Source organism: Mytilus trossulus, chromosome 6 (assembly GCF_036588685.1).
Source record: "Mytilus trossulus isolate FHL-02 chromosome 6, PNRI_Mtr1.1.1.hap1, whole genome shotgun sequence".
Taxonomy (NCBI): Eukaryota; Metazoa; Mollusca; class Bivalvia; order Mytilida; family Mytilidae; genus Mytilus; species Mytilus trossulus.
In genome coordinates, this window is record NC_086378.1 from 46,511,264 (window position 1) to 46,522,817 (window position 11,554).

At 31.0% G+C, this 11,554-nt stretch overlaps 1 protein-coding gene across 4 annotated transcripts; it reads right to left on the bottom strand.

Moving 5' to 3' along the window:
* Positions 1 to 3,232: 3,232 nt before the first annotated feature.
* On the bottom strand, positions 3,233 to 10,329 carry LOC134721445 (uncharacterized). 4 transcript variants are annotated; one of them, XM_063584484.1, is made up of 4 exons: positions 10,242 to 10,329; positions 6,413 to 6,467; positions 4,914 to 4,970; positions 3,233 to 3,584 (listed from the first exon to the last, which is right to left on the bottom strand). In XM_063584484.1, the coding sequence occupies exons 1-4, from the start codon at positions 10,293 to 10,295 to the stop codon at positions 3,409 to 3,411; spliced, it is 342 nt and encodes a 113-aa protein (XP_063440554.1). In that variant the 5' UTR covers positions 10,296 to 10,329; the 3' UTR covers positions 3,233 to 3,408. The 4 variants fall into 4 exon arrangements, with proteins under 4 accessions (XP_063440554.1, XP_063440555.1, XP_063440557.1 ...); XM_063584485.1 differs by having other exon boundaries at positions 10,266 to 10,326; XM_063584487.1 differs by lacking the exon at positions 10,242 to 10,329 and adding an exon at positions 7,172 to 8,115.
* Between the last annotated feature and the right edge of the window lie 1,225 nt (positions 10,330 to 11,554).

Below are 11,554 nucleotides of genomic sequence, written 5' to 3' on the forward strand. Positions count from 1 at the left end.
TGACAGCCAATCTTCCGTAGAAATTGAAGATAATTGAAAATTGTGATTTGAATGGATAATAGTCTCATTGGCACGCTTACCACATTTCTTACAATGTATATCTATTGGTGTCTTTCTACTTGTATTAATCGGGTGGCCCTGTATTTGCAGAAGAACTTCAGTAACATACATCACATAAACATATTAAAATCAATTGGACCCAGGACCATTCCAGTATATTGTTGTGAACATGTAGCATTTTGTACAAATTATAATTCACTTATTACTTGTACAATAACTTATAGAATGGATTTTGTTATAAAAAAAAGCATTGGTACACCCTATAGATTATTTTTATTAAATGACCACATAATAATCTTTATGCTGTACTTTAACACCACTGTCCCTGATTAGGGGAGTATTGGACACCAACTAGAATGCTTAAATTAACGCAGTCACATTCTGTTTGTGCCTATTTCCAAGTCAGGAGACTGGGTGCAGAGGTCGTAGTTTGTTACTGTGTTACTAAGTTTCTCGTTTACTATTTTGTGGATAAATTAGGCAGTCAGTTTTCTCCTTTGAAATATTTTACATTACTAAGTGGTATGGGTTTGAATTATGGCTTTGGGATTTATACATCTTTTTCTTTTAGCATTTATATTATAAGTGCTACTCCCGATATTGTTTGCTTTAAATTACTGGAGAATACAGGCTTTTTCCCCTGGAGAAAAATCATTTCAACATGTTTCATGCCTAAAATGACTAAGTGCAAATTTGATCATTTGAGGGTCTATTTATGTATCTTTACTGACAATAAGGGGTCTTCTTACAAAGGAAAGTCTCTTTTCATTTACCTGAAAGAGAACCCTGACCACCATATTTTTAAAAGCTTTTTAACTGCTTCACATGGCGAAAATTGAAGCTCAGAAACCATTGATGTAAATAAATATGTATTCAGTTTAATTTTTCAACAAATACCCTTTTAAAAATCCTACAGCTTCTCCAATGCTGTACCCAAATTTTCCGTATTATATAATTTCACATAAGATGCATGATTGGTGTTTCACTTGGTGTCATCCGAATTTTCACTAGGTCCAATTTCTATTATACTATAAAGAATTGTCACTTCAATTTCTACTATCAGAATAACCATAATTGGCATGCATGTGTCAGTTACTTGTCCTGATTTCACTTATCTGGGTATTTTTGTATTTTATAAGTAAGTTTTTATCAGGTCATTATATAAAAAAATATATTGTGCATCAATGTTTTTTTTTTATTACCTGTAAAGTATATTATATTGCTTTCAGAAATACAAAAAATCTAAAAATCAAGCTGATAATAAAGTGTCACTGGCTGCACTTCTTTCAAAAATAAAATAAAAAAACCTAAATCATTAAAAATTGATCCCTCAAATGCCCTAGATTAAAAATATCCCTATATCAAAAACAGAAATTAGTAATTTCGACCAGAAAAATTCAACATCCATACTATAACTTATTGTACAAGTTACGGAAAAAAATCAACCAAGGCAGAAATGTCCCAATGGCTGAAACGTGTTGTTTACACAAATTACAATTGTCTAGGTCCATACCACAAGTTGTATACTAGTAAGATCTACGACTCATCTACTGGATTGGTACTGTACAGATTTATTTTCATATTTCATTTACTGTTATCTGTAATTGTCCCTTTTCAATTCCTTGTAATCTGTTTTTTACCAAATCAATTCACTGTTTTGCTTTTATGGGGACCCCCTTGCACCCCCCCTCATTCAATAGGGACATTCAACGGTATAATCTTTATGAAAAACGAAAAAAAAGCGATAAACAAAACTTATATGAACCACACCAACAAAGTTAACGACAACTCCTGAACATTAGGTTCCTAAATTAGAAAAGATGCAAACAAACGAAGCGGTTTCAACGTTTTAAATAATTTCCAATTGCAACCTTCACCCTTACCCGAAACAAAAGTGTAACAAATAGAAAGACACAACGGCTATGAGATAATTAGGGTTCTTAGAATATGCATTATGTGATCAAAATTTATACATGTACTACAATATCCATAATCATTTCTAGCTACAATTATTGCAGTAAATAAAGTAAGATTCAATCAGGTGTAAAAAAATCTTTCTTTAATGGAACAAATATTGTGAAACCATATGATGTTTAGTTCCAGGAAAAGATGTTATGAAGGTCGAAATAATATTATGTGATGTTTGTCCTCAAGAGCATTTGTTATCCATAGTTTTATTTCGGGGGGGGACAAGTATTATACGGAACATATATATATTTGCGCAGTAGTACATGTATGACTGTCAATGAGACAAAGATATATGCGCCTAAAATCAAATATGACAGACATGAGCCAACGACAACCACTGAAAAACAGACTTTTACTTTTACCGACAGGCACCCTCAGAATGTGGCGGGATTGTGGTGTTTCAGTACAACATATAAATGAAAGAACAAACTAAAAATCGGTTAAAAATCGGTTGAAAGTGGCTCATAACTCTTCAGATTCATATAAAGCAGAACAAAAATCTAAAACTAAAAAAAATTCAGACTTGACGTGGCAGGATATTTACACATCTCGAACTTACCTTTATCCTGTATTATTGTTAGTTGTATCAGGAACTTTCTATATATAGACTTATCTGATGTACAGTAGTTGTCGTTTGTTTATGTAATATATACGTGTTTCTCGTTTCTCGTTTTGTTTATATAGATTAGACCGTTGGTTTTCCCGTTTGAATGGTTTTACACTAGTAATTTTGGGGCCCTTTATAGCTTGTTGTTCGGTGTGAGCCAAGGCTCCGTGTTGAAGGCCGTACTTTAACCTATAATGGTTTACTTTATAAATTGTTATTTGGATGGAGAGTTGTCTCATTGGCACTCACACCACATCTTTCTATATCTAATTAGTAAAGCATAGAAAAGTCCCCGGTTGTATGCACCACTTAGTGATTTAGAGTTTACTTATGTTTTGTCAATGAGTAAATCGATATACAAACAATGTACTATGAAGATACACTAGCTGACACTTTTTCAATATTCGTGGATTTTATTTGAAAGAAGAAAATGCGACACCCAATTCCAACTCTATTCATTTTAAAGTAGTATAGATAGGGTTGATCGTGTGCACATTTTTAAAGTGAAAGAGCGAAGTATAAAATGCGCTTCGGTAAACGCTTTACGCTCAAATCAAAGTATCGAATGGAGCATTCAATTTGTAAGTTCTCACAAAATCTCATTTACATTTTTATTAGACACAACATTACATAGATATATTATATAAGAAGATGTGATATGAGTGCCAATGAGACAATTCTCTATCCAAGTCACAATTTGTAAAGGTAAACCGTTATAGGTCAAAGTACGGTCTTCAAGACGGAGCCTTGGCTCATATCGAACTTCAATGGATTCAACTGTCATTTCCACGACTGCATCCTGTACAGCAGCATAGAGTGTATCCAGCACATCTTGACTGTGCTCCATTGCAACCTTTCCTCTGACAGAAAGGTGGACACTTATCAATAGAAAAGCCACAGTCCATGAATGGTATACATTTACGATCTCCAGTCTCTGTTAAACCACCACCTGTCAATATTAATCAGAGCAATTTTATAAAGACCCGTATGCATAAAACTAATCAAGTTAAGAATTGTTCCGAACGGACGGATTTTTCTACAGGTCCTACGAAAAATGTATTACCATTGGATATCTTAATTTAAATGGTTTTATGCATGAACATGGCATAAGGGCTTAGCTTGCAAAGTGTTATTGTATACAGTTTCAATATAATTTAATTTCTTAAAATGAACAATGAGATGGTCCGAGACCACAATAATTTCGTAGTGCATTTCTTTTAGAACATAATTAAAAATTTTAAAAAATCCCACCTGCGCTTTCTCAAAGAAACTTTTACAGTGATTTTTACTACTTTTGGGACAAATTATAGAAAATTATAGAAAACCTCATCGGCTCTAACTCAAAATATGGACAATTTTATGTTTAGGGCGTCTTGAAATCTTTTGACAGCTTCCGAAGTGCTAATTTTAAACATTTTAAAGCTGGAACAAATCACTACTTTCCTTTAAAATTCTGGACCCAAATTATTTTACAGTGTAATTTTACCCCCTTACTTGCAATTTGAGGCATTAAACATAGAAAAATAAATTTGGAAGGGGTATAAAAATCAATTGCAAGTAACCTACTTCGGCTTCTTTCGAAAATAAATTCTGTAGCAAAATGTCTTTTTGGGCAAAGCTTTTGTTCATACTGTGCATAGACATACAGATATAGACACAGAAATATATTTTGTTATTTTTATTACTTTCTATCATGGTACACTAAAAAGAGTGATTTTAATCATTCACTATTTGATACAATATTTGTAGGCATCTGGGGAAGGGATTGTAAAATATCTCTTATTGTTACAAAGATGCATAAGCTACTATTTATATAAAGAAAAGTTATGAATGCTCATAGCTAACTTGTTAATATTTCCTCTCTTTTAGAAAGTAAAGTTTGCAGCATATAGATAAACAGTTTCATTTCGATATAATATCTGTATCTTCATTGCCGAATAACCAAATAAATTTATTACTAGCGGACAAATGAAAACTTGAAGTTTTTAAAATTGCAGAAAAAAAGTAAATGTTTTTTAACGACAAGTTTCGACACGAGGCAGCTTTTGCTGGTTTGCACTAAATATTTAAGTCGTAATATAATGCTTATATAACTAAATTAAAACATAACAAATACCGTTGTTAATACCATAGCTTAATCATGAACAGTAGGAACATGCTTACTATTTAATAATCTGTTTACGGTTGAATAATAATGATAAATAAATCCGAAAACAATATATAATCTTCTATTTTCAAGAAACAATTTATATTATACTAGATTCAGAAACGTTCATACCATATTTACGTTGATTGACGTGTTCAGTTGTGGAAGCTTGATAGATGCCTTCTTTCCCTAAAATTTACAACTTTCAATTAATACAAAAAAAACCTTTTTTTAATTTGATACATGTGCATTGCTGTTCTATTTCTTTTGCTGTATTTTTTCATTCGGTCTGTTGTGGAGGGTTGTATCATAGGCGATAATACCACGTCTTCCTGTTTTCATATATTAATCCAAAGATAACACCCAAATCATCAATCTGTACATGTATATTATCAAATGATTGATTGATTGGTGTCTGTTTAACGTCAATTGTCAATTCTAATGCACCAACGTTTGTAACGTTCATTTTGATTGGATAACCACTTATTTACATGGCATCAATTGACAATTGATGCTATGGGACTTACGCGCAAGCCCAGACGGCATATAACAGATTTTAAATACATGTTTTAACGTTGTTTTCTGACAGTTTCATTAGAATGGAGATAACAATATTGTATTTTAAGCTCCGACGGCATCAATTAGGGATTTGATGGTCGCAAATACCCGTTTACTATCTCCGCTAACGCGTCGCCAGTAAACTTAATTTGCGACCATCAAATCCCCAATTGATGCCGTCGGAGCTTAAAATTACAGTTATCTCCTAAATAGTGCATGCGTATTTTAGGCCAGAACAATAAATGCAAAAAAATATGTTCTTAAAGGTGTGTCAATCGGTATAAAGAGCGAGACTTTCGACTGCCATTTGAAAATAAGAGTTAGTACAGACATATTGCTTTACAACAGGCTACAAATTTACGGTCCCAAGAATTAGCTGTTACAGGTATACTTATTATGTTCGCTAGAATGCTTCACAACTAATTACGCGAAGCCTATACTTTTGTCGAAGTAGGAATTTGAATGAATAAAAACCAACCAAACATGATATAAATAATCCTATTGGTATGCAAACTATTTCATTTTATCTTACATGTACCTCCTATACATTTCTAGGAATATGATTGGTTAAAAGCGTCTGCGTGGAGACTGTGTATTATATTCCATAAAAAGTTAGTAGAAGGCAGGGCCTATTTCAATGTACGGTTAGTAATGAAGTTACGACTTTGGCACTTTTTAATTTAAATTTTTCAAATGTATAGAAATCAAAGTTCTGTTATATTGTTATTGTTGACATTATCATCATGCATATTTAACGGTTCTAATCCGACATTTTTTGTGTGTATATGTCACTATACATTATTTAATATAATAATTCGTTTATGGGAGTTACTGAACGGTTCGCTTAACTATTAAAACACGAATTGCTACGTGTTCAATGCATCTTTTGAAAGCATAAGGACCAATATTGTCAAAACGTTCCCAAAAATGGATTGGCCAATTTGGGCATACAAATTTCGAGCACGATTATCAAACAACGATCCAGAAATCGCCAATCAAAGTTACTGAATTAATGGTTTTGAGCACACATTTTGTACTCCAAGCACTGAGTGAAGTTTGGTAAATGACATTACCTGTAAAGCAGACAGAGATTAAAATTACAGCAACCAATAACCTCATTTTAATAGCCTAAAAAAATATAAAATTGAATAATAATAACTGTTCAAATATATATAATGTTTATGGAAAAGACTGAGCATCATTGTAAAAAGAAAACAACGATCGTATCTTATGAAAAAGAAAATCGAAATGTGAATAAATTATAAAATCAAATTAAATTTTGTATTGTGTTTATGTGTATAAACAAATGTTTGAATATAACTAAATCATAATTAAAAGAAAACAAAAGAGAAAGTTTTACAATCACCGTTTCTACACAAACATACATAGAATATAAACATTAATTTCATACAAAAATTGAGACACATAACAGGTGCTTTGAAAAATGCAGTATTCTCTTGCTCAATAAAGGAAACCAGATAATTCTTTTATTATCATTATTATTTTTTATTTAGTGTCGGTTTCAAAAACTAGCTTTCAATTTTTATGTAAGACATTTTTTCAAACTATTTTTTTGTTACCCGATGACAGAAAGAGGCACGTCATTTCAGTTCAGTACGGTTTTGAAAAAAATGTAAGGCAACCATTACATATATTACTTTTTTTTCATGAGCAAAGAAGTTATGATAAATTGTGCAGTAGACTATTTTTCAAACTGACATTCATTGATATTCGCAATGATGAGTATTACATTTTTTAGTAAGATAAAAAAAAAATGTAATGTACTATTTTTGACTTTATACATTATATGTATGATAATTTACAATACTTACTTCTTGTAAACTCAATCTTTATCTTGACAAAAGAGATTGTCCTTTTCTTCTTATCTAACACCACTTACGTCAATCATCAACATTTTGATGATGTAAGTTACAATTTTGTTTTGGCTCATGTCGTTTCCTTTCATTTGTTTTTTCCTTCCGAAAACGTTTTAATATTTTTTTTAAAGGTTAAACTGCTTTTTATCGAAATTGATAATAGGAAGAGTACTAATGTACCGTGTTGAATTAAAATTGCAAATATTTCTTTCTTCATTTCGCTTTTTATTCCTTTTTTTCTGAGTCCGGTGTGAAAGTGTGTTTTATTGACATTCTGATAATTTGGTCAATATGAATCATAGAGCAAACCTTTTTATGGTTATTGATACCTTTTCATATCATTTTGAAATTATGCAATAATGTGTATTTCTGGTTCGAGCGTACAATAATTTAACCGTAACACTAATTTTGATATGGAATCGTCATAGAACTTATATATAATTCTAGAAGATGAAGTTATTGCTTTAGCATTACGTATTTACAAACTGAAAAATGCCGACATGTATTTTGTCATAATGTGAAATTATGTCATATAGCAATACTAATTCATGAATATTCATAGATGGCAATTGATAATCTGTTACTATAGCTAGTGTTTTTCTTAAGGGGCCGGATGACCCCTTTCCTGTTGTAGGATTTTCTCACTGTGTTTAAGACCTTTTAGTTGCCTCAGGCTGATTTTGTCCGAAGGTTGGGTTGTTGTTTCTCTGGTTCCCTGACGTACTCCCATTTCCTGTCCACATTCTTTTTTAAAATCTCAAACGTGGAACATATTTACTCATTATTTTTACATAAATATGGTAAAATAATGTATTTATAATCGACTATTAAAGTATTTTTTAGTACCTGCATCGCTCTCTTTCTCTTCCGGGTTTTGCAAGGGTTCGTATTGCTCAGTCTTTTGGTAAAGACTATGTTAGTTCTATAGTGTCATATGCTATCTTGCATTACAAGTGTTCAAATCGTTATTTCTTATAAAACAAGTGCAAAAAGCGTTGTGTTCCCTTCTGTTTGGCATATCTTAAGGCCTCTTATTATACATAAAAATAACATACATGTGTAACAATCAACTCACCAAGAATCAAATTAATATTAAGATTAAAGGAAAATGACGTATTTAACAACTGATAGGATCGTTTCAGGTCAAATCTTAAAAAAATCATTAACTTCTTCGCCCATTAACATATTTCGATTGGTACTTTGTTTATCTAAGTGTTTGCTGTTTAGGACATAGGTTCGTTTAAAAAAAACTACATGTTCTTTTAAGTGAGAAGAAGTTGGCCTAGAAATATGAAATAAATAAACATTAATCTTAAACGTAATAAGTAATGGCATATTACATTTATCATTAAATAATCTCATAGAATAAAACAGAAAAAGTATTATATAACCATATTCAATAACATATTTACTAATAAAGGCAACGGTAGTATACCGCTGTTCAATAGTCGTATATATTAATGTCATTCATGAATTCGACAATTGCACAAAAAGTGCATTAAAGTCATTAAAAACTAATTATTGATCTCTACTTCAAGGTTAGGAAAGTTTCTTTGTGGTACATTTACATCATGACATAACAGTATAGTTTTAAATAAAACTTAATTTTGTGACGGTTACAACTGAGAAAAAAAATAAAAATATTTAAACCCCAAAATGCAGTCTGAATAGATAAACAAAAATAATAGCATATTTTTACAAATCATAAGAAGCGATCCCATGTCAAAAGTTTAAATGAGGTGGAAGATACCAAGAAAACATTTCGTACGTCGAAGAATGCCAACAATACAATGAGACTTGTTGTATTCCTTAAACTTCAGTAATATTATGAGAGTGCAACACACATACTTTGACATTTTGAAGAAATGTCTTACAACCTGTGAAAGCTGTTTTTCTTGATTGAAAATAGTAAATGGGACTTGATTTCCTCTGTTTAGGTTTTGTTTAGGGTAAAAGCCAACCCTTATCGTATTGTTCCTTGCAATCCTGCATTTATACAAGTACCATGGAACAGACTAACTATAACGTATGGAATGGAAATATGATTAAATATGAATGAAGTAGTAGAGATGCATAGTTTAAAATATTCTACTAGTATACCAGGGAGAACTAACTGATAGAACTCGATGAACAACGGAGAAGAGGTATTCTGCATTTATCTTGTACTTGTTTCATTCATAGGGTAAAATATAGAAGTTTTTAAATCCTTCAGGAGAACTATTCATGCGAACGTTTTGATATATCCTTTTAACTTTTTCACAAAATCAGCCAAAAATACACCCTCCAGAACATTCCAAACTTGACAGTAATCCTTCAAAAAAAGATTTTAACACAAATTATCAAACTATTTTACTTAAAACATGCAAACAAAGTTGTAGAGAAAAGAGGATTCCAATTTAAAACCAATGGTGTATCAATTATGAATGTTTATGCCTTTGAGAAATTGTTTCATTAAGTTTCTATTCTAAACAGTTGACCAATGACCTTTTAAAAACTTACTTCCATGTCAAATAGAGATGCATCTAAATAATTGATTCATAATCTGCACGAACAGTCATTCAACCTTACATCAACTTTTTGTTCATATGAGATACCTTATTTGTACCACACTTCAATCATCAGATGCATACAGTATGTACACATATAGTGTATTCTAAGCTTTTAGTAGAGTTATAGAGAGAGTTAAAAGAATAAAACGCTACAACACAGTCATGTAAACATACAACAGAAATCAGAACCACAGCGACATGTACAGTATCCTATCTTTGCCCGTAAAAGTTGGCCTATAAAAGTTGGCAAGTTTCTTTTATATCCAATCACCTTATACAACTTGTTTTGATGTTGATAAGCTACGATGATAAGGACCTCAAAAAGAACCAATATTTATTCGCCCAATTTGTACTTGAATTTTTCCCCATTTTCTATGACCTAATGAAGGTTTTTAATTAAGCAGAAACAAATATGACATGCTATGCAGGAAATTAAACTGATTATATTTTTTTTAAAACGTAACTATATATAATACCTGGTAGTGTGTTGCTGTACTCACGTTATGTAATTTGTTACTTGATATCATCATAGTAATTAAAAAGTATAATACAACAGTGAACGGATCCACATGATGATATTGTTTCCTTTTGTATATATATTGTTTCAACGATGTATATACAAATTAAAACAAAATGTGTTTGATTAAATTGAAAGATCAAATATATTTATAAGATGTACCTATATCCAGTCTTTTTGTCGTTAAAGTTTAGGAAGGATTTAATATTAACTTCCATTGAAACAAGGTTTTGGTGATACACTTTGTATCGCCCGAAAGTAATGTGTGTGTTTAAAAGGAGACGACCATCTAAATACGGTTAATACACTGATAAATGAACAATATTTAAATGTCGGAAATATAAAATTTATTTGTACTTATTATGTAGCAGGAGAAAACATTGGGGAGCCTCGCTTTTCATCCTGTTTATAAAGCTTCTAAAAATTAATCTTATCTTTTCCGACAATGAACATATATTGTTGGTTTTTTTGGGAATCACTCACGTATTGTTCATTTGGCTACACAAAACCAATCCAGTAAAAGTTGATAAAACCATCATATATAAATCGGTAAATTAAGTATACATAAATTTTGTAAGAATTCCTACATTTTTTTCGTAGTTCACATAATTATACAAAAATGTAACATACCTTTATGTATGTATATGAACTTGAAGCGTATTCTAACTTTTCTGTTTTAAAACAAAGAAGTCATGTTAAACTTTTTTTTATAATTTGTTTCTTTTTTTTTGTACGTTAGTCTTAAGAACAGTACGAGTAACATGCAACTGTCTTTTTCAAAAAGTCTGTATGTAGGCGTGGTATGAAAAGATAATTGTGGTCTGATGACAGCAAGGAATACCTTGCCCCATTGACATTTAGATAATTCTAAACAATTATATCACAGATAATCAAGTGCAATGCTATTTACACACTTGTGCATCAATACAACGTTACAATACATGATTTATTTTTGAAAAGTTAACTTATCTTCATAAAAAAATGTAATTGTTTCTGTTTGCTGTATTGAGAAATTATATAATCCGAAACAATAAATATAGTAATTCAACTTTAAGTCTCGGTCGGAATTTTATGGTTGAGAGAACTCTATTACAACACGTACCATTCGAACTATCAATCAAACATGTAAACCAGGCAACAACACTAAGTAATACAAACAAAAAATTTCATTGCTTTACAAATCCCAAGATTATTTCTCTTTCAAATGGAATTTTTCCTTGTACTTATAATGAATAAGGATTTAAAACTATTATATTAAATAATAATAATGGA

What these genes read in the sequence shown, in the direction of transcription:
- LOC134721445 (XM_063584484.1), bottom strand. Translation starts at nt 10,295, where the DNA reads ATGATGATATCAAGTAACAAATTACATAACGTGAGTACAGCAACACAC. An exon ending in AATCTCTGTCTGCTTTACAG is followed by an intron (nt 4,971 to 6,412) that starts GTAATGTCATTT and finishes TGTAAATTTTAG; the next exon opens with GGAAAGAAGGCATCTATCAA. An exon ending in CGTCAATCAACGTAAATATG is followed by an intron (nt 3,585 to 4,913) that starts GTATGAACGTTT and finishes TAATATTGACAG; the next exon opens with GTGGTGGTTTAACAGAGACT.